At 40.0% G+C, this 27,720-nt stretch overlaps 1 protein-coding gene across 1 annotated transcript; it reads right to left on the minus strand.

The window, feature by feature from the left end:
* On the minus strand, window positions 1-27,016 carry Chmp2b (charged multivesicular body protein 2B). Its single transcript, XM_075952266.1, has 6 exons — window positions 26,575-27,016; window positions 13,754-13,845; window positions 9,665-9,859; window positions 6,924-7,026; window positions 1,855-1,961; window positions 1-1,699 (listed from the first exon to the last, which is right to left on the minus strand). Exons 1-6 carry the CDS (start codon window positions 26,606-26,608, stop codon window positions 1,589-1,591), a joined length of 642 nt encoding a protein of 213 aa, XP_075808381.1. The 5' UTR covers window positions 26,609-27,016; the 3' UTR covers window positions 1-1,588.
* Window positions 27,017-27,720: the final 704 nt, after the last annotated feature.

A 27,720-nucleotide genomic window follows, 5' to 3' on the forward strand; every position in this document is an offset into this window, starting at 1 on the left:
TAAGAGCAATAAATCTTTATTGAGTTTGTTTTTTAAGACAAAATAATCTTAAAACACAAAGCTCCCACATGTAAACAAGAAGGTAAATCAGGTTAGACAGCATTACTATGTACATCCAAAACAGGTATGGGTGCAATACCCGATGATACAGTACGATGTGTGGACCCATTCCAGTCCAGGGATACTGCAAACTGCGCACTTCAGACCAGCAGTCCTGAGGCCTACTCTCTGAACACAAGATGCTTACGGATTCTGAAGAAGGTGGCAGAGGGAGCTGCTGTTCCTTGCGTGTATGTGTGCCATGTCTAAAGCAGCAGTATGTATCTGCCTTTGTTATCCGACAGTCCAAAAGTCCATCCCTCGGGATCAGCCAGGTCAAACTGATTGGAGTTCCTACACTTTTCTGTGTTGGGATGTGTCAGAATCCATATATTACAACATCATTCTTCAAAACTAAACTAATTCTAACTCCTCTACTTCTAACTGTGTGGCAGCCTCTCCTTTCTCTTGGCCTCTATATAACATAGCTAACTTACTTTTAAATTACTGCTAACGCAATGATGCATTTTAGGCAGTAATTTCTGACAAAGTTGCAATTTATTTACCAAAAACAAAACAAAACAAAAACCCCTTTACTTTAGAAATCTAGGTCAAGTATTGTCATAGTAGTAGTACTTCATTTGGAAGAATGGCTTCAATTTAGAGGGTTTAATGTGTATATTAATACAACCAAAATTCAACACAGACTAAGTCATAATTTATATGGAGAAAGTCTCAGTTCTTGGAAGAAAGAACAAGTGTGGTTTCATTGCTATAAAATGTTATTAATTCAGCATCTTCTTCCTTCATTTTGTTAATTATATCCACTTTGCTTTTGTAAGCTTTAAAAGACAGCTTGGGTAACTGTTCTAAGACTTAATTTATTTTAAAGTGAAATTCTTTTTTGCCAGTTAAAATAATTTAAAGATGTGCACAATATGCTTGTGCTATTTAAGGCAGGTGCCAAGCACATTTTGAGAGGTAATAAACTTACCAGCTAGAATGTTCTCCCAAAGGGGGAAAAATGGAAGAAAAGTAAAAGCTCATGACAGTTTTAAAGACAGATGTTTAAATAGCACTCTTCTTTAGATGGTTTAAAAATAATTTGGCAGCTGCACTGCCTGTGGTCCTAACTGAACTGTCTACAAAGGACAAGCAACAGATACAGAATTAACAATACACCTTTAATATTTTACAAGGCTCTTTACATTGGCGCCTAACGGCATTTGACAGGAACTCTGGTTTCGGTGTAAAAAGATTTAGAACACGCGCGGCACTAAGTACTGACACTGTTTCTCTACGTGATGCACAAAGAACTCATTTTGCACACATCATCAGACCTTCGTGGTTCTATTCAAAACCCAAACTGTTCTCATTTTTGCATCACTGTTATTCTTTGGCAAAGATTCAAAATAGCCATGGGTCAGGAAACAACTGTTCACTCATGGTCCTCATTTTTGCAAAATGAATATGTTTTGTAAAAGGAATCTACAACGGACCCACTTTAGATCAAATAACTGTAGAAAGTGAAAATAGTATGGCTTTGAATTTAATCTACCCCTAAAGCTTTGAGTTGTCGTTCAATCTCTTCATCGGAGATGGTAGCCTTAGAGGTGGAGGCAGATGGTAAGCTTCTGGCAGCTGACGGAGCTTTGGCCATCTATATCAGACAGAAATGAGAGAACAAAAAGGTTAGCAAGCACGCATTGAAAGCATGCAGGTAGTATTAATGGACAAAAAACAAACAAACAAAAAAAAAAAACCACTGACAAAAGTGGCAAAAGCTATTCTCATTATGAAATAAGCTGTTCTCACTTTTCCAGAGATTTCAATTCCGATTTCGTCAAGAACTTGATTCACAATGTCCTGGCTTTCTTCTTCATCATCAGAGCCATCAAAGATGTCATCAAGGGTGTCATTGACTTGGAGGGAAAGGAAAGGAGAACAAAGCAATTATTTTCAAATGTATTACAAGTTAAGTTTATATTTTCGACCTATAACCAAACTATACATACATATTTTAATGATTAAAAAGCAAATTTAGAAGAACCAACAAATGACAAAACTCAAGTTTTAGCTTTCAATCAGTTATACTGACAAATACTTTTGAGCTAAGTCATGTGAAACAATGCTATTTTTAACATGCCATCCTGTAGTAAAACAAACCTCAGCAATACTGTGATCACTATGCACAAGGCTCTGGGTTCAAGCTCAGCCTCAGAAAAAAAGGATAAAGTGATTTATAAAACTATATCTTGAATAAACAAAATTCAGCGACAATTACAGCTCTAGGCTCATAAGTTTTAAATATGATTCCACATGGCATCCACTGAGCTGTTAAACCTAACCAAGAAAAGATTTGCAAGAATCAAACTGTCTGTTAATGTCTAGGAGAAAATCACCTGTCTTCTACCCACTTACACTACCTACATTATTTCTTATGCTAACATTCAAGGCATCAGTAGAATATTTTAATAAAACATATGGCCAAATGTTCTATGAAATTTGCTCTAAGAATAATATTCACTTTAGCCCTGAAAGTTTATTATTGATATCATAATCTTTCTTTCCTTTCCTACCCAAATTATGTATTGAAAAGAATCTGAGTAAAGGCATCATGTTAGTGAAATAGTAGCTACAGTGTTCTTAGCATATCCTGGCTTGCTATTGCAATAGCTCACAGCCTATGCTTCATGGCTTATGAGCTATATCTCCCTGAGGGATATTACATGAAGCAGTAGACCATCTGGGTCAGGACCACAGTACAAATATTTTCAACCTTAATGTTCCTTTCAACATAAGACGGCAAGCAATGTCATGAGATATCTTATCTAACATGTAATCACAGATCTTATGCTCAACACAGAAAGAAAGTTAGACTCAACCATTATCTCAGCACCATCCCTGGTTTGCTTCTGCACATTAGCTTTTGATAGCCCTGACATTAATAACAATGGGAATTGGTTCTGAGATTAAAAATTTGGCTTGTTAAATAGTAAAAAGTAAACTTAGAAAGGTCTCAAAACCTTATGATAAACATGGAATATCATAGAATACTGTCGCTAAGGAATAAAAACCTATATTAGGACATTAGATTCAAATTAGAATCTCCGTCCTTGTATTCTGTACCAATCAGCTTTTAGAGCAAGCCACTTTGCCTTTCTGAGGCTCAGAATTCATACTGGCCTATCACACCTTTATAAAACACTGCTTTACTTTTCGTATGTACTGTTCGTTCGTTCGTTCTTTCTTTCTTTCTTTCCTTCCTTCTTTCTTTCTTTGTTCTTTTTCTCTTTCTCTCTCTCCCTTCCTTCTTTCCTTCCTTCCTTCCTTCCTTCCTTCCTTCCTTCCTTCCTTCCTTCCTTTCTTTCTTTCTTTCTTTCTTTCTTTCTGTCTCTCTTTCTTTTTTTTTCTTTTTCTTTTTTTGTTTTGTTTTTGCTACTCTGTGGTCAGCAAGAACCCACTCCAAACATCTGGTCAGGCAGCCCCAGAAGAAAGCTTCAAGAGTATTAATTCAGCAGCATGTAACCTGAACGGTAACAGAGTGAGACAGGGGAGAAGCCAGGCCAGGTCTGTGATGGTCTAAATTAGCAGATCTCAAACTGTGGGTCATGACCCCTTTTGAGGTCAAAGACCACTTTCAAGGGGTCAAAAGACCCTTTTGCAGTATTCACATATTACATACTTACATTATAATTCAAAACAGCAGCACAATTAAAATAATGAAGTAGAAAGGAACATATTTTACGGTTAGTTTAAAGGGTTGCAGCATAAGCAAGGTTGAGAAGCACTGCCATAAAGGAAGATCTACAGAAGAGGTGAGAGAGGACGGAGTATGAGCACCGCAGAAGCACAATCAGAAAACAGCACGCATGTGATAAAAATGTGAACACTTCCCACAGGCCTTGTTCCAAAGTTTGAATATGGACAAGTTTGAGCAACACAGCATACAAAGCTGGTGGTAGTAACCAACCTATATGATTTGACTTACAGCCCACTTCACAAGAGGGGCACATGCTTCACACTGCTTGGGTGACCAAGGACCTGAATCCTGAGACAAGGAATTAGGATAAAACCAAAACCAAATACTAGTGTTATAAAAAAAAAAAAAGTTTCAATAAAATGACTCCTAGTGACATTCTGCTATATCCTTGCTCAGCTATCATCAGAGAAACTCAGCATCATCAGAGAAATTCCCTCCTGCAGCAGATGCAAACAAATACAGAGACCCACAGCAAGACAGTATGTGGAGTAGGAGAACTTGGAGCACTCAGCCATAAATGGGATGTCTGCATCAAATCCCTTTGCTGTGGGATAATACTCTTTACACCGGAAAGATATGTCACTCATATTAGTTTAATAAACACTGATTGGCCAGTAGCCAGGCAGGAAGTATAGGTAAGCCAATCAGACTCGGAGAATTTTGGGAAGAGGAAAGGCAGAAACGATGTTGCTAGCCAGATGCAGAGGAAGGAAGATGAGAATGCCTTACTGAGAAAAATTACAAAGCCATGTGGCTAAACATAGATAAGAGTTATGGGTTAATTTAACTTGTAAGATCTAGTTAGAAATAAGCCTGAGCAATAGGCCAAAAAGTTTACAATTAGTATAAGCCCCTGTGTGTTCATTTGGAACTGAACAGCTTCAGGACCAGGCAGGACAGAAACTTTCATGAATATCACTCCCCTCAGGGCTCAGGGAACCCTGCAGAAAAGGAGGTGGAATGTTTCAAAGAGCTTTCCTGTGTTTTTCTAAGGCATGAAATGAAAAGTAAACAACTCTTTGAACTATCAGTGAGAAACTCACAGTATAGTCAGCACTATGAGCAGGAGACTATTAGCTCGGGAGGTAATCTAGCAAGTTGAAAGGTGCTGTTTGCTACACTAGATGATCACACTGAAACGCGAGAAAGTGAGTGGAGCCAGACTGGCAGAGCCCCGCGCAGTGGGCAAGCAGCCAGAAAACGACAGCATGGTGCACAATGTTGACACAAATGTTTCAGTACTGACCAGCATGGGCTGAAGGGTCATTCGGTCATTATTAGTAAAATTAACATTGGGGTCATTTTGTTGGGAAGAAGTTTGGGGTCTCACAAATAAATCTCAGTTTATAATCTCAGGTTATTTAACAAGCCAACACAGTAAAACAAACTCAGTTTCAAAGAAAGATTATCAAATAAATTGCAAATTTGAAACTAACCCTATTGATGAAAATGAAGGGTTTAGTAAAGACATATTGAGAATAGGTGATATACTAAAACTATTTTTATTTTTTTGATGCTAAGAAGGAAACCAGGGCCTTAGTCATGTTAGGCAACCATGACTCAGCAACTGCAGCCCATTCTCAGCCTGATCCTAAAGCTGAATATTTATGTTAGACTGTCATGGCTGCATGTGCTCTCACTTCTCCAGGAAAGCACAGGGGGAAATGCGCTGCAGCATCAGTAACCATAGCTGGGGAGTCCACTCCTTTACCCACCACCCTTCTTTCACGGTATGTTTGAATATAAATTTATGGTGGTTTGTGACATAAAAGCACAAGCAGGTGCTCCACTGTCTCTCTTCTCACAGGACAGATCTCCAGTGTGACAACCATGTCGAGACTTTAAAAACTACTATTTTATACTATCCAGTAAAATTAAAAACGGTTAAGACCATTTTCTGATGGAATTATGGCATAGTATTATCTTTAACTGAAAATAGATTTTTTCATATAATATAGTTTAATCATGATTTTTGTCTCCCTTATACCTCCCAGACCTATCCAAGTCTGTTGTTGGTGACCGCTCGTTCATTTCCCAGCCACCTAGACCTGAAATAACCACTCAGAAACTATATTAATTATAACACTTCTTGACCTATTAGCTCATACTTCTTATTGGATAGCTCTTATATCTTAAATTAACCCATTTCTATTATTTTATATTTCACCAAAGGCACATAGCCTACTGGCAAGGTTCCAACTGGTGGCTTGTGTCTTTCTCCTCTAGTGGCTACACGGTTTCTCACTGACTCTGCCTACTCTCTCCCTCTCCCTCTCCCTCTCCCTCTCCCTCTCCCTCTCCCTCTCCCACTCCCTCTCTCTCTCTCTATATATATATATATATCTCCCAGCCTGGCTATAGTCTGCCCTGCCATTGGCTGAAGGCAGCTTCTTTATTAACCAATAAAAGCAACACATATGCAGGACTTCCCACACCATAACTCCACTGTCTTTCTCTTTAGAAAACACACAATCCAATTAAAAGAAAACAAGCAAAAAACAAGTCAGAATAGAACACAACAAACTAATAAACAGTTGGGAAAAGAAACAAAGGAAAAACATATGAGAATCACAGACAGACATACACGTACAAACACAAAACTCATAAAAATACAAACGAGACACTATTACATATAATCAAGAGATTAGGAAGGTAAAACAATGCCTAGACAAAGCAGTACGAGACAAGACCCCTCCAAAATTAGCACTGAGTTCATTTCGAGTTGGCCTTTCCCTGCTGGGCCTAGGGCCTGCCTTTTTATAGCAGAGACTCCACTGGAAAAAATTAATTTTTCCTTTACAGGTGGTTGTCAACTGGAGATAGCTTCTCGGTTGGGCAGTGGAACACATGTCCACTTTCCCTTCTAGTACTTGGACGCCACACAGTTTGGAGCTGTGTAAACCCTGAGCATGTTGCCATTGTCTCTTTGTTCATAGGCAGAGGATATTTATATGGCCCCCCACCCACATTTTCAGTTAAAATACTGAAAGAATTCTGAGTCATTATATGGATTTCTATTATGCTGGTTTCACTTCTGACTTCATCATCTGTGAACACGGGCTGCTGGGACATGAAGTTGGATAAATAGAAGAGGAGAAAACTATACTTTTTTAAAACTTACTCATTTCCTCAGTCATTTCCATTTTCATGTTTTCCTTCTGGAAATTCTGCATTGTTTGTAGTGTCTTCTGTGGATCCATTTTCTTGTTAACTGCTTGCATTGTCTTTAAGAAATAAAAAGAGTCATGTTAGCTACCTAGTTGTGAAAGTCATCTATGGAGTAGTCTATAAAGTCAGTCACAGCAAATACAGCCTTCTGATTGACCTAGTGTTAAGTCAAATTCTGAAACTTGTCTGAGGAAGGTAACAATGAAAATCCATTTAATAAGGTAGACTCATTCTCCACAACAGCTCTGTCAGCATACTGACCTTTTATCTCTTTAAAGGAGAACACACCTTGGCACAGGATTGTCACACATGCTAGTCCCTCATAAGTGCTCCTCTCTGCTCTAAGCAGTTTGCACATAGTAATCTTAAAGTGACATTTAAAACACAAGACCTTCATGTGGTACTTCCTCTCCTTTCCCCTTATTACAAATGGAGAGCAAAGGCACAGATGGTTCAATAATCTGCATAAGGTCACACTATTCAGTGAAATGTCACCTGAGTGTGAACAAAGTGTTAGAGTCCTACACACACTACATCTCCTGTATGCTGTCTACAAGAGACTACAAGCTCCATGCAGGTTAAGCCTTGCCTTAGCCATTTCATCTGAACTATTTGGGTACTTGAACAAACACTTGCTGACCAAATGATATTTAATTAAGAATTCTAATTCAGATACCTGTATGTGGCAAAAGCCCATTCGGTATCATTTCTGAGCATATCATTTACAGAACACTACAAGGTACTTTGTTCCCCTTAACACTGATGCAAAGTTGCCAGTCTTACCATGTGATCTTCAAATGACCCTGTGCCCAAATTAGTCAGTCTTTCAGTTCGGTCCATCTGTAAGACTACAGAGGAGATCCAAACTACTTCCTCTTATATATTTTTCAGTGACTGAAATGATCAGAGTCCTTGAAACCAACAGTTAAAGTATTGATTACACTCACTCACACACAGTGTGTATAATATACATAAAATTTTGCATTCCTGAAATGCAAAAGTGTCTATTTACTTATGGCTAGAAACCAATTATGAGTGAGTACATCCCATGTTCATCTTTTTGGGTCTGGGCTACCTCACTCAGGATAGTGTTTTCTATTTCCATCCATTTTCATGCAAAATTCAAGATGTCATTGTTTTTTACCACTGAGTAGTATTCTAATGTGTATATATATTCCACACTTTCTTTATCCATTCTTCCACTGAAGGACATCTAGGTTGTTTCCAGGTTCTGGCTATTACATATAATGCTGCTATGAACATAGTTGAACAAATGCTTTTGTAATATGATAGGGCATCTCTTGGGTATATTCCCAAGAGTGGTATTGCTGGGTCCTGGGGTAGGTTGATCCCGAATTTCCTGAGAAACTGCCACACTGATTTCCAAAGGACATTGAGTCTATAATCTGTGATCTTAAAGAAGCTAAATAAGAAGGTGAACACAAAGAAAAACATATAGTTATCTTCCTGGATATGGGAAGTAGACAAGATTGCCGGGCAAAAAATTGGGATCTTGGGGGTTGGGTGGCATGGGGGTAAGGGGAGATGGGGAGAGAAAAGTGAGAAGGGGAGGATGGGGGGAACTTGGGGAAATGGGATGGTTGGGATAAAGGAAGGGTAGATATGAGAGCAGGGAAGTATATATCTTAATTAAGGGAGCCATCTTAGGGTTGGCAAGAGACTTGAACCTAGAGGGGCTCCCAGGTGCCCAGGGCGATGTCCCCAGTTAGTTCCTTGGGCAGCTGAGGATAGGGAACCTGAAATGATGAATATCTTGCATATCACCATAGAACCTTCATCTGGTGATGGAAGGAGATAGAGACAGAGACCCACACTGGAGCACTGGACTGAGCTCCCAAGATTCCAATGAGGAGCAGAAGGAGGGAGAGCAAGGAAGTCAGGACCGGGAGGGGTGCACCCACCCACTGAGATAGTGGGGCTGATCTATTGGGAGCTCACCAAGGCCAGCTGGACTGTGACTGAAAAAGCATGGGATAAAACCAGACTCTCTGAACATGGCGGACAATAAGGGCTGATGAGAAGCCAAGGACAATGGCACTGGGTTTTGATCCTACTTCATGTTCTGGCTTTGTGGGAGCCTAGCCAGTTTGGATGCTCACCTTCCTAGACCTGGATGGAGGAAGGAGGACCTTGGACTTTCCACAGGGCAGGTAACCCTTACTGTTCTTCTTCAGGGGGAGAGGAATGGGGGGAAGGGGAGAGGAGTGGGAGGGAAATGGGAGCCTGGGAGGAGGCGGAATTTTTTTTTTCAATAAAAAAATAAAAAATAATTTAAAAAATGTGTCTATTTACAATATCTATATGTGTGGTTCTGAACATTTATAAAAGTGAATTAAGAGGAAATAATTCCATAAAAGTAATCAGAAATAATAATAATAGTAAATAGCCAAATTTTCTGACAATTTATTGGAAAAATACAAACCAACACTATGCTAAGTCAACTCCATATAAACTTTGAAGCTCCATGTGATCGTAGAAAAATGTAAATGTTTTTACTTTGTAACACACTAATAACTAAGCCAGAACCAATCACTTGGGTTACATAGTATTATAACCCATTTTATTAGTAACTAAGATTTTTGTACTACAGATGACCAGAAAGTGCCTTGAAATCTAATTTGAATATCAATATTTATATATCCTTGCTAAAATGACACCAAAGCTTCAAGTTACCTTTGCAGTGGTGGACATCGCACCAGCCATCTTCATCTGGGAATTCATCACTTTAGTTTGTGTGGACATTGACGTGACTTTTGAGCTGACTGCAAAAGTTCTTGTCTTCTGTTTCCGTAGATGGACAAGCTGCTTAGCTAGAACCCTACAAGCTTCTTTATTACCAATCTTGGCCATCTTCTTAATTTCTAATTCCTAAGAAGACAAGAAAGATAAGGGAATATATTTAAAGGGGAGTCTTCAGTGTTATCTTGAAGAACGTATCTAGTAGGCATAAAGTCATAGAGAGGAAGGATGTTTGAGAGGCTATATCTGATGTTCACACAGAAAAAACTGTTACCCTCATTCATGAATATAAAGCAAGTTTATGAAACAGGAGTTTGCAGCCCAGGAGAAAATATAAAATGGAAATCCAAATATAATTTTTTAAGAAAAACAGTAAGACAAAGAAAATAAAGATTGAGGTAATAAGCCGGGCTGTGGTGGCGCACGCCTTTAATCCCAGCACTCAGGAGGCAGAGGCAGGCGGATCTCTGTGAGTTCGAGACCAGCCTGGTCTACAAGAGCTAGTTCCAGGAAAGGCTCCAAAACCACAGAGAAACCCTGTCTCGAAAAAACCAGAAAAAAAAAAGATTGAGGTAGTAAATTAATAATACAGATAACAGCACTGAAAGAAATGGTCTACCTTATATACCAACAAGAAAAGCAACTTCTGGAATATATAAGAGCAAATCTAAGTATACACTATTTCATGAAGAAATGTTAAAACATTAGAGCAAAGGTGTCTTAAAAAGTGGAAAACACATTATATATTTACCAAAGTCTACAAATCTAGAATGGCTATACTAGTATCAGACCAAGTAAAGTTTAGAACAAGATATATTGCCAGAAGTAAAAAATATAACCTCATAATGATAAAGGGACTAAAACGTGAAACTATCAGGTCAATCCTAAGTGTGTACACATGTGTTAAGTGTGCTTCACAACATGGTGATCAGAACTGATGAGAGAAAGGAGAAAAAGTCAAGTACATAATGTGCCCAAGAGAGAGATATCAACCTTTCTCTTAAGCAGGCTGCCAGACTGTTTCAAATACAGCTGTTTTCTCGTAAACAGCAATATGTCAAGATCCCAATGATGCCTGAAAGTACAGACAGAGCCAAACCATTACTGTACTATGATGTATGCAGGTGTGTGTGTGTGTGTGTGTGTGTGTGTGAGAGAGATAAATGTCAGCCTTCCCTTTAAGGAAAGGAATGATAGCTTTCCTCTGCCGTGCCTGAACACTCAGCATCGTCACTAAAAATGTGGGACTGTTTTAAAGTGAAGTACAGAATACTTGGCCACGAACACTGCAGCAACTTATCTGATAACCAGTGGCAGCGGGTGGGCAGTGTACAGTGTGGATGCAGACAGAGCAGATTCAGCTCTTGGGCGGATGGAGGTGGGTGGTATGAGATATCATCAAACACCTCAACGGTGTACAATAAGTAGGTTACTAGGGGACATGAGGTTGAAGCAGGGGCAATCTGGGAGGAGTTAGGAGACAAATGTGCGAAGAAGACAATCAAACCACATTGTAAGAAATCGTCAGAGAATTCATTAAAGTATATTATAATAAAGGTTCCAAGACAGGAAATGAAGACATAAAGCTTTCCTTCCTCATGATGCTATCATCCACTCATGTAAGAATCTCTTAACATGTACAAAAGGCTACAAGAATAAATAAGCTGAGGAAGCTTGTAGGATTCAAGATACAAATAAAAAACTTGGCACATCTCTATGCATTCCAGTAGAGAGAAATATATAAAAAACACTCGTGGACAGTAAAACTTATTGCTAAATGTTAATACTTTCCAATAATTTACGCATTTAATGTAACTGCAATCAATCTAGTCATCTCTGTACAAGTGACAGGTTTGTTTTACAGTTCCCATGTAAATATGAAACACGTCAAATACCCTAAAGGATTCTGAGAAAAAGGAAGCATCCAGGCGAATGGTGAGGCTTTTTCTAACTGTAAGTGTTCTATGAAATAGGAGTACAAACAGTAACAACAGCAGCACAGCCCCGGGCTTGAGCGCAGTCCTATCAGCACAGCAGAGTGCAGGAAGCGCTCACACTTGAAATCTGTCTCACCACAGATAAGGCAAGGCAAGGTGATGTGTGGGCTACAGATCTCCAAGTACACAAAGTACCCCTCTATCTAGCGCAACAGAGAAACCAGGCTCTCATGGAAAAGAAAAGAAGAAAAAAGAAAAGAAAAGAAATACAATGGTTATTTTTTAAGTGATCTAGAAGAAAACATAAAAGAAATTACTATTGAATTTTATTAGGCAAAAATTTAATACATTATAAGTATTAGCCACAGGAGAAAATTGTAATTGTCTTCATCATAATAAATAACTTTTGTTTATCAAAAGCCATTTAGGAAAATGAAAGAAAAGGTCGAGAACCTGCAGAGCACATCTTCAAAGCATGTTCCTAATGAGGCCCTTGTACCCAAGCACAACAGCTATTATGATAAAATAATCAAGAAAGGCGGCAAGGGCAAGAGAGATAGCTCAGAAGCTATGAGCACTTGCTGGCACTTGGTTCCCACTACATGATTGGTTGGTTCCCAGCATCTTTGTGTGTGTGTGTGTGTGTGTGTGTGTAGAATCACAACTGTTGTAGCTCTACCTACAAAATAATCCCACCCTCTTCTGACCTTACAGTAGATGGTGGGCTGTACCTGCACACACACACACACACACACACACACACACACGCACGCACGCACGCACGCACGCACACACACACATGCATGCACACACACACACACATGCACACACGCACACACGCACACACACACACGCACACATAATTTAAAAAATAAAACTTTAAAAACTAATTGATGATGGGACATGAGTAAAATCAGGCATTTTGGCAAAGAATATCTGTAAATGGGATTTAGACTCATTAAAATAGAAGGCCAGCACCACTAATGACTAGGGAGATTCAATTTAGGGTCACCATCTAACTCCACAGAATGGTTCAAACTGACTGCACTCTAGCTGTGGAAGAGCTGCAATGCATCCACTGCCAACACAGAGAGAAAATATTACAGACGCTTTGCAAACTGTTTAGCACTTTCTAATATAAGGTTAAATATGCAATCCACTTTCAGTAGTTAACTAGAAGAAATAAAAACATACCAAAATTCATTTGTATACACACAGAAACTTCACTTACTGAAAAGTCTGAAAACCTCATTTGTCCTCTTGAGTAACAAACAGAAAAATTAGGAAACATGCATACAATAGAAGATATCTATCATATATGTGGACACAATAATTAACCTCAAAATTAATTGTACTTAAAGAAACAAAAAAAAATGTTTGTTGTGATTTCACCTTTATACAAGTTAGAAAGACAAACCAATTGAGGGACGCCTGTACTCTTCTCACTGAACGGTGGAGACAGTGAGAATGGATAGGAGGGATTTCATAACGCATCAGGAGTTTGCGGGAACAATGCCTGTGCTTATGGTTTTCTCTAGAGTAATATATACTTATATAATATACTTAAAGTACCAATGGTATACTTAAACATGTACAATTTATTGAATGTTTCATATCTCAGTAAAACTTTAAGATCGGGACAACATGCATTTAAAAATATAGCATAAAGAAAATTTTAAGATGACCCATATCCATCTAATTAAAAATAAACTGTCATGGAACAATCATCCCTAAAAGACCATGTAAGACAACTATGTGTTATGATATTATTTATTACTCTTTTATTTTCCATGACTACTTTTATTTTTAATGTTAATCAAGAAGGTAGATATGTTTTAAAAAATATTTATTTCTAGACATTCATAATTTTTATAAAATAAAATAATTTGATTCTTTATCAACAGAAAACAGAATTTTGATAAAAAACAACAAATGAACAAAAGCAGAAAATTCAGCAAAGGATGAAACACTTTCTTACAAGTACTTACTTACCTCTTGTTCATAGCCTTTTCTGAGTTATATAATTATTCAACACTACTTTTTAAATTTATTTTAGAATTTTCCTGAAATTCAATGTTCTACTCACCAGCTGTTTCTCTTGTTTCTCTAAGGCTGCTCGATCTCTGATTATAGCCCTCTGTGTGCCTCGCAGCTCTCGATTCTGTTCCTTTATTACGTCTAGGAGAACCACAAAAGAAACTTGAATTGATGACTGTAAGAATTTTCTCAATACTGCTTAAAATACTTGACTAAGAGAATGTAACAAATGGGAAACTTTTAATAATGTTAATTTTTTTCTTTCAATTTAATATACTACAAACTAATCAAATATTAAAATATCTATTATAATCATAGATTATATGAAGAATAGAAAGATTTTTCAAATACATGGTGCTTACAAATTTATCTTAGAGAATTATTATACAATTGCATACGGCACATGTAACAACCTCCCCCGGTCCCAACACACACACATGTGCCCTTTTCCCTCTCTACTGCAGCACTATGTGGATTTCAGAAAGAAACACATTATATATTTAACTGGATCTTTTTATTGTATAGTTAATCTTATCAGTATGAAACAACAAATTTTCTAGTGAAGCAAATACAGATTTTAACTACAACTTACAGAGTGGGAAACTTACAAAGACTTAGAATATTCTCAATCTATATATATGACAGAGGATTGATATCCGCAACACATATGGAACTCAGAAATAAAAAAAAAATACCTAAATAGGTATTTCTTGACACAATATACAAAAGTGAGCAATAAGTAAATGAAAAAATTCTCAATACTAGTTATCATGGGGATATAAGTATTAAACAGAGTTGGCTGTGAATGGGGATGACTACTCAGAAAAAGGTGAGGGGCCCCGGGTGTGAAGGGTGTGGTGTAAAGAAAGGGAACCCTTACACACTGCTGGTAGAAATGTAAACCAGTACAGATATTATAAAACAGAGTTGAACTTCCAAAAATATTAAAACTTTAGCTACCAAATGATTTAACAGTTTAGTTCTAGTTACACAGCCAAAGTAAACAAAATCAGTATAAGAGAGACATTTACGCTCACAATGTTAATGGAACACTGCTTCACAATAGTCAAGAAATGGAAGCAACCTAAGTATCCATTACCTGATGATATAGAAAGAAAATGTAGTATGCATTCCTAATGAAATATTATTTCCATGAATAAATTCTGTCATTTGTGACAACCTGGATAGAGCTGGAGTCCTTTGGAACTAATAAATCAATATTGCAGTAGAATCTAAGAGATGTTTCCGCACAGGCTGAGACTGTATGGTGGGTTCCAAAGGCTGGGGATTGAAGGAAGGCTGGCAGGGGTGGAGTTTGCATGAAAACGTCCCCCAAAGGCTCAGGTGTTTGAAGAGCTGTCTCCAGCTAGTGGCACTATTTTAGGAGCTTTGGAATCTTTAAGAGATGGTCTGGCCAAGCAGCAGGTCTCAACCTGTGGGTTGTAACCCCTTTGGGCACTACACAGACATCCTGCCTATCAGATATTTATATTACAATTCATAACAGTAGCAAATTACAGTTACAAAGTAGAAATGAAAAAATTGTATGGTAGGAGGTCACCACAACACAAGGAACTGTATTAAAAGGTCGCAGCATTAGGAAGGTTGAGAAGCACTGGGCTAAAGGAAGAATGCTTAGGGGTCTTTATAGCTCAGTCTGGTTCTGGTGTGAGCTCAGTAATTCCTAACTACCAAAGGGACGTGACCAGGCACTGCACACCCTGCTATTCCAGTGCCAAGGCAATCCTTCTACATCCCTTTCTTGCCATACAAACAAAGAGTCAAAATAAATCCTTTCTAAACGGCTTCTTTCAGGCATCCGAGGCTTTAATGATGCAGTTCCAAGTTAAATTAGATGTGAGCAAGAAGTTCCAGTGAGCCACTATAGTGCAGAGCGGTGACGTACTGCACACTTCAAATCACTACAAGTGTGCAGGGTTTTACCATCTGAGTAGACTGATTTATTTATCCAAACTTAAACATTGCCTAATAATGTACTGAAATGATATCTCATTTACGATGTATGATTTTTGTTTTTATATCAGCTAGGAATCAAAAAGAATTTTAACAGGAAATGAAGACGTTCATCTACCGACAGCTAAAAGGTGGGGAGTGGACACCAACCCCCTCCCCAAATCTTTGACTTGACTCCTACCCCATCCCTAGAACTCAGGGGTGGAGGATTCTAGCAACCGGACCATCAAAGCTCATCAGGGAAGAAAACAAGCCAACACTTCCCAATTGGCAACCACACTGCTGTGCTCCCAGGATGGTAGAGCAGCCAGAGCAGCCACCAAAACTCTGTGCCCCATATTCTACCTAAGAGTCTCTTCATGCTGCTCTCCCCATGTGATATTCTCCATGCTAATTACAGGAAACCAGGAGACACTTTCCTGAGTTCTGAGAGCTGTCCCAGCAAACTATCAGCATTGGAAGGCAAGCGGTAGACTACATGGTCAGAAAGAGGGAGGATGTGGGACACACGAATCCTTCTATAGCGGAGCAGTCTCTGGCCGAGTCCTTAAACCGTGTGTGTGTATTCTAAGGCAGATGATCAGTGTCCACACTCAAATGTTGAGATAGATACCTAGCTGTTGTCTAAGAATTAGAGTCCTGGCTAGAAAAGGACATCTTAGATTTAAAAAAAACACACACAAAATATTATAATGAAACCCAACAGTTTAATAAAAGATAATTCAATTTTACTTTAATTTTATGGAACTGTGCATACATTAGTTGACACTGTATATCATAAAGGGGAAAAATAAAGAAAATTAACTACTGCATATTCCACAGCCCCGCAGTTGTTAATAGACCTATTAATATTTAATCAGTGCTAAGCTATAAACTCAGAGCATCTAATGTTACATACTAAAACACAATCATAACACTTTAAAACATATTATGGTAAGTAGGAAAAGACACTAAAATGTCTTTTCATATGAGGCAACAGGAGCAGTCTATAAAACAAACAAATTACCCCACTATATTCCTTATGTATTCCATATGTGAAACCCACATTTAATGGTTTGGTCTTCTGGATAATCCAGAATGAGTGACATAAAAAGATTGAGGTTTTTTTCCTTTTTTAATTAATTATTTTTTAAAAAGCAATCTTTTCTCATTTTACATATCAATTCTAGTTGCCACTACTGTCTTTCCTCCCACTCCCTCCTCCTCCCCCCCACCATCCTCTCTATCCACTCCTCAAAGAGGGTAAGGCTTCCCAAGGGGGAGTCAACAAAATTTAGCACATCACTTTGAGGCAGGACTAAGGTCCTCCCCACTATATGTAGGCTGAGAAAGACATCCCTCCAAAGGGAATGGGCTCCAAAAAGCCAGTCAAGCAGTGTGGATAAAACCTGGTCTCACTGCCAGTGGCTCCACAGACTGCCCCTGGCATACAACTATCACCCACATTCAGAAGGACTAATTTGGTCCTATGCTGGTTCCCCTACTCTCAGTCCAGAGTCAACGAGCTTCCGTTAGTTGAAGTATGCTTTTTCTTTGGGTAACACCTTCATGGTCTTGACCTCTTTATTATATTATTTTTTGCTCATATTATTGCTCCTCACTCTCCTAGACTAGCCTCTGGGAAGCTCGGCCCAGGGCTTAGCTGTGAATCCCTGCATCTGCTTCCATCAGTTGCTGGATGAAGGTTCTATGATGACAATTACGGTAGTCATCAATGTGATTATAAGAGATATTTTTAAGGTCAATTTTATTTTTCACTTGATTTACCTCTTAGTAAACCTAATTTCAGCCTCAGATACAAGCTCTTTAAGAGTAGAGGAGACAGATAAAAAGAAAACAAATCCTGAGATGTCTAAGCTTAGAGGGAAAGATGGGATAATGCAATGATAATGCAAACTGCTTCGTATCTGTGAATTTGCTAAAACTGTGTGTCTGTGTGTGTACACATGCACACATGGAGAAAAATCAGCCTTGGTGGTTCTTTCTCAGGAGCCTTTTGATCAGGGTTTCTCCCTGACCTAGAGATCCCTAAAAGCTACAGAGCTAGGCAGTCTGGCCAGTGAGCTCCAGGAATCTATATGCCTGGCCTTCTCTTCTCCAACATGGTTATTACAAGCGCTACCACATATATGACTTTTATGTGGGTTCTCGGATCAAACTTCGGTCTTCACACACTTTACGCCTTAGTCCTGTGTGTTAAAACATGAACTCCTCATCATTCACCTCTAGACAGCATGTGTCCTGCTTGTAGTCCCACCACTTCAAAGGTAACAATGACTTATTACAGAATGTACTACTCCTGAACTTTGCACAACTCAACACTATCCAGTACAGGCCTCACGAAAACGGTCGTGCTTTCCTTCCTTCGAGTTTTCAGTTTAAGATACAGTCGCTCTAGGCCTGTGAACAGTTTCCACCTGCTATCCAGCTTTGCAACAGGAAGTTGCAGAATCCTGTCTCAGGATGTGGTCCTGTTTGGCTATTACCTATGAAAGCTCAATAGTCCTTTTATTTCAGAGATTCCTCAGGCTCACGAGTTTTGGTTTCAGCATATACAGTTGGATGTTTATTTGTCTGTACTGCCACAAAACCATCTCAATATATGATATCTAGCAGTGATATTATGATGCTCAAATATCGTGATATATAATGAGAAATGACTATCAAGAATATTTAATTTATTACCTTAAGATATAATGAAGCCTATTGTTACTGGGAAACTGATAACATTAAAATCTAAATTATGACCGATATCTTTGTATAGTGGAGATGTGCCTCATTGAAATAATGAGCCATCCCTTCATTTGGGGCTTGTAACAGTAGCTGCTCCTTGTAAGCAATCTCTGCAAGGGTATATATACACCCTCCCCTGCCTTTTGCTTTATCTGCTTCTTGCAAAGACTGCACCCCTAATCATTCCTAAATTCTCATCTCTAAAGAAAAACTATCATTATAGTTATAAGATATGAAATTATTACTCTTCCGAATTTGAGAACCCAGCACATGTAATTGCCATCAGATAAAATAGGACTGTAACCCCTCCTTATGCTCTAACTGTGTTTCAGTTAAGTTTTAACCACAAGAAACAGTACATATAATTAAACAATATACCAGTGGTCATGCTGCTGACTGTCTTTCCCTGTAAGGCCCCTTTAACACACTTCCATTCCCTAAGACTGAATTTTGGTAACTATTAACCTCTCTTAATACCTCTTGGGGCCAAGTGAAATAACCTGATACCTTGCTGACTCTTTCTTCTGGGTATTGTCTTTTGAATGGCAAGCCTCCAGATGTAGCCCAGTAGAACATTTTTATTTCCACAGGCGCCATGACAATGGCAGAAGCAAGTGCAGCTGCAGGTCCCTGCTGACGTGGAAAAGACTCAGTGCTTCCTTCCTGTGGAGCCCTTGTTTCTTTCTTTAGGCAATAGGCTGTGCCCTGGAGTTCTTAAGAACCACCCTGCCAGCCACCTTGGAAGGCTGTTATGACACACTTCACAATGGGTGGTACCTGCAGGCTGTGAAAATGTCCGAAGTGTCTAAGTGGTACAGGATGCTCTCTCTGTTACCACCTAAACCTCTCACGCAGACTGTACTAGCTCCATGTTGGGTATTAAATGCCTGTCTCAAGCTTGTTAAGATCTTTTCCTGATGAATTACAAGTACCTAGACCTGGGGGGCAACATCACAGCCTTGAAAGATACAAACAGAAAAGGTCTTTTTGCATTCTTAGGATCCAAATCTGCTGAATTTATATGTTTAGGAAAATAAATCCAGAAAATATAAATTTAAAACAAAGGGTTGCCAAGAGGTGGTGGCACATGACTTTAATCCCAAAGCTGGGGTGGCAGAGGCAGGGGGATTTCTTTGACTTCAAGGTCAGTCTGGTCAACAGAGCGAGTTCTAAAACAGTCAAAGCTACACAGAGAAACCCTGTCTTAAAAAAAATAAGAATTAATTAATTAAAACAAAAAATCAAACAGTAAAAAGGTCTGTCACTATACTTTTCTACTGAGATTTGAAGTCAAGTCATAACTTGACAAACAGCTTACTTCCATTACTCTGATCATTTACATAAAATTTGCACATTTGATTATAATGCCAAAAAGTGATAATAACCAATAAATATCATCACATTAATTTGTAAGTAACAGAATTTGGAAAGGAAAGGGCCTAAGGGCAGCTCAGGATTACTGTCAGAGCAGGAGAATTGTCTGTACTCTGTCAATCATGTTTTAAATAAATGCTGATTGGCCAGGAAGGAAGTATAGGTGGGTCAGCCAGACAGGAAGTAGAGACAGGACAATGAGAACAGGAGAATGCTAGGAAGGAGGAAGCCCATTCCTCCCATTCTAGCCCAGCCACCAAGAAGCAAGATGTAACCTGCCCAGGTGAAAGGTACCAAGCCACATGGCTAACATAGATAAGAATAATGGGTTAATATAAGCTACAATAACTAATAAGAAGACTGAGCTAATGGGCCAATCAGTTTTATAACTTATATAGACCTCTGTGTGATTTTCTTTGGGGCTTGCCAGCTGTGGGGTATTGGGCGGGACAGAAACCCCAACAAGCCGGCCCTCATTGTTACACATTACCTGATCACATACTGCGCCATCACACAGCAAGCCATGAAGTATTCAAAGGCTACAGGGACTTTGTTCTAAAAGCAGACTTTTATAATTTTAAGTGCATTTCTTTGGGGTAAATTTCATTTCCGCAATTTTACTTCTTATCAGTTATCTCAGTTAACTATCACATGAGATGAGTGCGAAACTTTAACTATCTGAACTGGAAAGCTGGCTCGGTGGTTAAGAACACTTGTTGCTCTTATAGGGAATGTTGGTTTCATTCCCAGCAGCACAACTATCTGTAACTATAGTCCTAGGGGTTCTAATGCCTTTTTTCTGACCTCTGTGGGTACTAAGCTTGTACATGGTACACATACATACATGCAGGTAAAACACTCATAACATAAAATAATAATAAATCTTAAAAACCATGAACTATCCCTCCACTCTACTTTCCTGGAGGACATTGCATCAGGAGCAAGAGCAGCCATCAGGGCAGTGGTACTAGTACTGCCCAAACCCCAGTAATATCCCAGTAAAACCCCAGAAGCCCTGAATATGCGTTAGCTAAACATTGGTAGAATTAGGCAAGCAATACAGTGAAAATGGGTCCTGAGTATGCAAATCTACTGTCTTCTGGAGTCAATGAGAGGAAGAAATCTTGAGAAAGTGGTACACATTCAAAAGCAAAGAATAAAAAAGAGGGAAAAATTAAAGGTCAGTTTCTAGAAGGGCCTAAAAGCAGACTGGCTCAGGCAGGAAAGTAACAGTGAGGAAGAATCAGAAATTCACATGCAAGCAAATCTAATTGATTTCTCTGGCTTTAGGAACAGTATAGAACAACATCTTGGAGGGCAATGTCCTCTTAATTACATTCTATTACATAGTACAGCAAAAGCAAAAATGATTTAAGATTCAGGACAGGAGAGGGTCATGCCTTTACTCCGGTAACAAGTTTGAGGAATGATAAATGCGGGCAATGCGGACGGATATGACCCAAGCACAAAAATATCATAATGAAACCCTATTTTTTACAAGATAAATTAGCTCAATAAAAGAAATAGCTTGAAGTGAAACAGTAGGACTTATATGGAAGGAAGAGGTAGACAAAACAGGAGACACAAAGACAAAGGCAGCAGAGGAGGTAAATTTTTATTCCATCTACTATAGGTATCAAAAGTCATCCAAGTCTGAGGAATCCATTCTGACAAAGTTTTAAAAATTCAGCCTCTTTAAGCACTAAGGAAAGCTTCTGGGATGGACATGTGCCAGCAAGCTGAGTCTCATTTGCTCTTGTCATGAAGTGGGTAGGGAGGGGAAACAAAAGGGAAGACATTTTCCTAGTGTTATTTCTTCTGCAAATGCGGAGAACTTTTGTTAAGGGCAGGAAACATCAGAGGCTGGTTCTTCACACTGGCCTAAAACCAGTTAATAAAAATTGTGTGACAAGCATATTATACCCTTGAATCCCACATACACATAGTTGTTTTTCTTTGTTATGTCAAGAACGTAGAGTAAATAGAGTGTAAAATGTGAGATCTAAAATATTCAGGATAATAATCACTAAAGGAAGACTTAGCATGCTATACAAGATCTGAGTATTGTAAGTACCACAATACTATTGTCTTTTACTCTGGAAAGAAAGACAGTTTTCTGAAATGGATAAAGTTCCTTTTCTTTCTCAATGGTTCATAAATGTGGGACCATTAACAGACTTCTTGACAGATTTATTCCAACTCAGTCAAAACCCACCAGTTGTGGGTAACCAGCATATACGGGTGATCCATGAAGGCAGAAGCCAAGCTCCTTCCCTGCAGAGCATTCTTCAAGCTCACTGCAGGGCTCACAGTGAGTAGTGGCACTGACCACATCACAGGCTCAGGGACTCAGGTACAAACACTAGTGCTATTGTACTAGGGTGGTGCTAGCTAACTATGAACTCCTAGAGAAATACTTAAATATGGCTGAAGACTGAAGTCAATATGGAAGGCAGGAAAGACTTAGAATAGCCATCTTTGGTAGTACAAAATAAGCTGAGTTCCAGTGAAGGATGGTTGGGATGCAGATGTCAAGCTGTACAAACTGAGGTGATGTAGTATTTTTGTAGTTAGCATCAGGGAAGACTTCCTGAAGGACAAAAACTGGTGGGAAAGAGAATTCTTGGTTGATGGGGATCCTAAGTAAAAATATGTCTGGATGAAAAAGACTGATTTTCAGTATACTGAAGAATAGTAGAACACTGATGAAGGATGATAAGCCTGGGACATGGCAAAAATGAAAGCATATCAGAACAAGGGAAGGCAGACATTATTGAAAAGGTTTACTGCTGAGTAGCAGAGATTCATTGAAAAAATGGACTCTGAGGAGAAGAAGACAGATTTGAGTTGCCATAAAACAATCACACAATCCAACTTTGCAGATAAAGGACATAAAAGGGATGAGATGCAGCAAGAAATTAAACTGTGCTGAAGTGTAAAACAGACAGGACTAGAATTAGACCAAGGGCTGCAGGCACACACAGGACAAAGCGGAAGACATAATAATTAGTGACTTAGTGATCTGTTGAAGGAAGGAGCACTAATCACCCTGGCAGACTCGGCCCCGGAAGGAGAAAATTTTAAGAGGGAATAAAGTTCCCTTTGGGGTCTCTGATTTCTGTTGCTTTAGAAAACCATATACAGACAGTCAGCAGATTATCGCATATACTTGTTTTAAACAAAAATAGAAAAACAAATGTTAGGTATAATAGAATCTAAATTATAAGTAATGTGAAAAGTAGATGATATAGCAAGAGATTATACAATGGTAGCCCAAAACAGACCCAAGATAAATCCCTTATTTCGAGGGATATTTAAACAAAACAAAATAAAACAAGCAAACAAAAAAACTCAAGCAAACACAAAATCCCAGCCCAAAGGGAAGTTAAAAGAGCACTGGGGGCTGGAAAGTGAGGCCCCACGTTCAGTTCCCAGCACTCATGTTGCACAGTGCCTGTAACTGCAGACCCAGGAGATCAGCGCCCTCTTCTGGTCTCTGCAGGCACCTGCAAACATGTGGCAATTACACACACACACACACACACACACACAAAGACACACCTTTTTTTAGTATTGGGTGCTAAAAGCCAGAAGAAAGCATTTTGTATCACATCATGATACACAGCACAGGCTGCTGAGAATGCAGGAGGCAGGCAATCTGAGAAGTAAGCTGAGATGATACATCACTTCTACAAGAGGTTGACATGAAGGCCAGGAGTGTCTCAGAATATGCTAAGGTACAGGGACCTTCAAAGAAGTTAATTCCAATACTGAAATTAAACTTTTATTATTAATTCAAAGAGAACAATCCAGGTTATAGGTAAAAGTAAAAAACAAATGGACAATTTCATGATATTAATAAGATCACTGTTTGTATGCCAAGTGATTAATGTCTAAGAAAAACATAGCAATGATGAGACTTAGAAGGATGGGCTCCAACTTCTGCTACTTAGCACAGTTTTGATCCCGAGAAACTCACTTGGTCCCTCTGTTCTCAGTTTCCCCTCAACACAAAGGTGGCGATAATAGAGCTTCTATCATAGGCCCCGTGAGAACTGAATAAGCATAGCATACACATAGCGCACATATAACACAGCACTGGCTTATAGAAAGTTCAGAAACTTGTCTTCATGGAAGATCTCAGGTAAAAACTACAGCGTTTCAATAACGTAAGATACCCATTTCAACTGGGCCTGGTGTTGTAGGCCTGGCACTGCCCACTGGGGAAGCTGAGGTAGTGGGTCACAGGGGCATGATGGGCTACATTTAGAGACCTTATCTCAAGCAAACAAAACAGAAGGCCACTGCTTTTTCCAGCTCTGGGGTCCAACCCACTGCCCTGTCTACCCATTCACTCCTCCTAGCTCCACCCCTCTCCCCAGCACCGCACTTGTTCAATGGCAGAAATAGTTACCCAGTTATGACAAGTCCTGATGGAATGCTGGCATAACCGGCTCATGATTCCCTTCAATAAATAGGCTACTATTTGTCCACACAGATGTAAAAGCGCTGACGATGAACAGATTATAAAATGCATATATACATATAATACAACTCAGAAAGGGAAAAATCAAGGGCTCAGTTGTAATTTCAAATTGGAAGGAATCCTCCTCTTCAGTGGCATTGAGATACACCTCTCATTAATTTCTATAACGAAGTGTACACTGCAGAGACTTGCTCATCTTTGTGTCAAAATGAATTAAACATAACTCTGAATAGTAATGTGTTATAATGTTGTCTCCCTTTTTAATTTACATGTGCAGTAGTCTTTAACGATACAGTATATAATTCTTCCAGCCAATCCAGGGACAAAAAGATTCAATTATTCCACAGATCTATAACCAGCTACTTATTTCCCTTATATATCAGAATTTCATTACTGTTACAACAGAAACAAAGTCAGCATACAGTAAAAGATCTTATGATCGATAATGTGCCCAAGGAATTGAGAGAAATGCATAAAAATACATTAAATTTCATTACATGGTGTCTCACTACTGAGAGGAGGGCTGTCACCTTTTATACCAAACAAGAGCCCTTTCATTTCCTTTAACAGGGGAAACAAACATCCATAAAGCTAGCTCTAAAGCAAAACGATGAAGATGTAGATCTACAATTAAGGCAGGAGTAAATGAACTGAATTAATATCAGGTCTGCAAGTTGGTAGATGGAGTAATTGTTCACCGGGTCCAAATTTACATTCAGAAATGTCACACACATTTTAATTTAGTGGTACAGCACCTAGGAAAAGAAAAAAAAAAGAAAGAAAAAACCCAAACTTCTTGCTATTAAGACTACCTCAACTGCAAATGAGTGTGCAGTCATCTCTCACATCAATCCCTGCTATCTTCATTATCTCTCTCCCTTCCTCTAAGTGAGTCACCAGGCAGTCACAATACCAGAAAGCACAAAACTGAGACTTGTCATTGAAAATAGTTAACAGATATTAAGCAATTAAGACTACAATATTCAAATTTTTACTTTTAAAAATTATTAATTTGTGGCATCAAGGTGAGAGAGGAACTCACTTTTTCTGTGCTCAGTAAATTCTCATTATCACTATATATAATTATAGTGACTGCGTATATATTAAAGATTATTCCTACATAAAACATTAATAGCAATAATCCAGGAGGGAGGAGAGTACAATAACTGAGTATCACAATACTTGTCCCGAAGCACAAAACAAAAGTGTCATGTTAAAGGTGAAACAATACTCTCAGGAAACCGCACATAAAACCCATCTCATGGAATTGTGTTATGTCACGTGACAAGTTAGTAGCTATTCCAGATGCTGACAATGTTGCTTCTCAATTAGTAAAAAGTCAAAATAGTGAGGGGGAAAAAAATCAGTCACAAGGAAGCAGCTAAACTGCTTCATGCTGTTTGATGGAGATAATATGACTCCCTGTGTGGAAACGAAAGGTCACGTAGTAGGGTAGAGGTGGTGTCTTTGTTACCCTCCCCCCAAATCTGGCACTGGAACAGTGAACACAAAGAAATGAAGGAGTTACCCCCAACTCAGGGCTGAGCTCGGGGTTTGTACCAATCACAGTCTGGCTACCACTGCAGCTTTTGTGGTTGGGTTAGACCCTTACAAAGGCGTGATTATTTGCTGGAGCCAACAACAACCTAGACTCGACGTGCAATGAAAAGGAGATTTTAAATAACTTGGTATGAATTTAACACCTGGGGCAGTCACGTATAACCTACACACGCCACCACTGCCACTAAACTTGCGCATTCCAGTCCATTCACTTCGCCCCTCTTCACAAGATGGCACTGAGCCACCTGAAACAATGTGTTTTTAAAAATGCGAACTTGTATGCCAACTACACATCCCTCATTTAGCTGGCAAAAGATAATCATAAAGGACAAATCTGCACTATGATCGCTAAACCCGGACCCTTTCCTTGGTCTTGCTTTTCTGCGGAAGTCTTTCCTATCTAAACTGCTGAGGTAAAGGTCCAGACAGCCCGGCCCCAAGTTCATTTCCTAAGTGAACCCCGCGGCTCCCTCCTGCCTGGTCGTCCACCAAACACACAGGCTTCCCTTTCTGAGGTCGGGAAGTGGGATGTCCCCACGGAAGGAGCAACAAACAAGCGGGAGAAAGCAACAAAACGAGGGTGGGGTGAGCGCCAGCGGGAGGACGAGCCGCCCAGGTGAGGCTGCGGACCCGGAGTGACACAGCCACGGTCACCTGTGGGGCGGCCGAGCTGGGCCCACCCCCAGGACAGCGGCGAGCCGCGGCCGGAGCCCCAGATCCCGGGATCCGGGCCCTGAACTCACCGTCCACGGTCTTCTTCTTGAAGAGGGACGCCATGGTGAGCGGCCGCGCCGGGGCGGCCCAGCTCGGCCCGGTTCGGTCCGCCCGGGTTCTGGGGAAGGGACCGCGCGGAGGACGGAGCCTGGGGCTGGGGGCGGCTGGCAGCGGGTGACGGGCAGGGCCCGGGTCCCGGGATCCGAGCTGCGACAGGCGTGGCTCGGCGAGGCTCCCGCGGACGCGTCCTGGGCGCTCAGGTGACCGGGAACTAAGACACTTTTTGGAGAAGTCACTTCTAGGCGGCGCCTGCGCATGCTGCGGGCACGCCTGCGCACTGCGCGTCTGAAGCCGCAGAGCTGCCCTTACTTCGGAGGCTGCCCGCTCTTCATCCCGGGTCCTGGTCGCAACCAGCCGGAACCCTGGCTGGCCCGGCAGGTGTCTCCGAGTCCGGGCTGACCTCAAGGACGTGGGACACCTGCCCAGAGCTTTCCTCCCGGCTCCAGGCTGCAGGCTTTAGGGATGGTGGGGACGGGTTGGGGACTGCGGACTTGTCAGTCAGTGGGACTTCCCACGCCATCCATCAGTGCTGTGGGGGGTGGTGGTGGGGGGCTTGGGGGATGCTCCGGAGTGCTCTACAGGGCTAGCCCCAGAAGATCTTCCCGGACTCCCCACCCGCCCATGTCTTCTGCCTCCTGCACCGCCTCCTCCGAGACCCAGCTTCACCTGCTGCCCGGTTCCGGGTGCCTCCACCAGCCTGCCTCTGTCTCTGGGGATCTGGGGTCTGGAGATTGTTTGGCCAGGAAAGGCGTGACGAACAAGTTTCTTCTTGCAGCGCTATTGTTTAATGCTCTTGACCGGAAACAAGATTGAAAGTCTACTCATATTTCTATTCTTGTTCAAACGTGGCCAACTCTTTCTAGATGCCAAATAAATGGCTCAGGAAAAAGCACCCAGTCACACACATTTAAAAAGAAAAGGTATATAGCTCTAGATTGATAATTGATAACAAAATTCTCCAAGCTATTCTAAACAAGAGCTTAATTATGTAAATTCTTGAGTGTATAAATATGGAAAATCTCGTACGTGAATACGTATGTGTACATCTCTGTGCTTAATGCATTATTTCTCTGTTTATAATCATAATTTTGCTTTGAACATATTTCCTTCCAAAT

This window comes from Microtus pennsylvanicus, chromosome 1, assembly GCF_037038515.1.
Source record: "Microtus pennsylvanicus isolate mMicPen1 chromosome 1, mMicPen1.hap1, whole genome shotgun sequence".
Lineage (NCBI taxonomy): Eukaryota > Metazoa > Chordata > Mammalia > Rodentia > Cricetidae > Microtus > Microtus pennsylvanicus.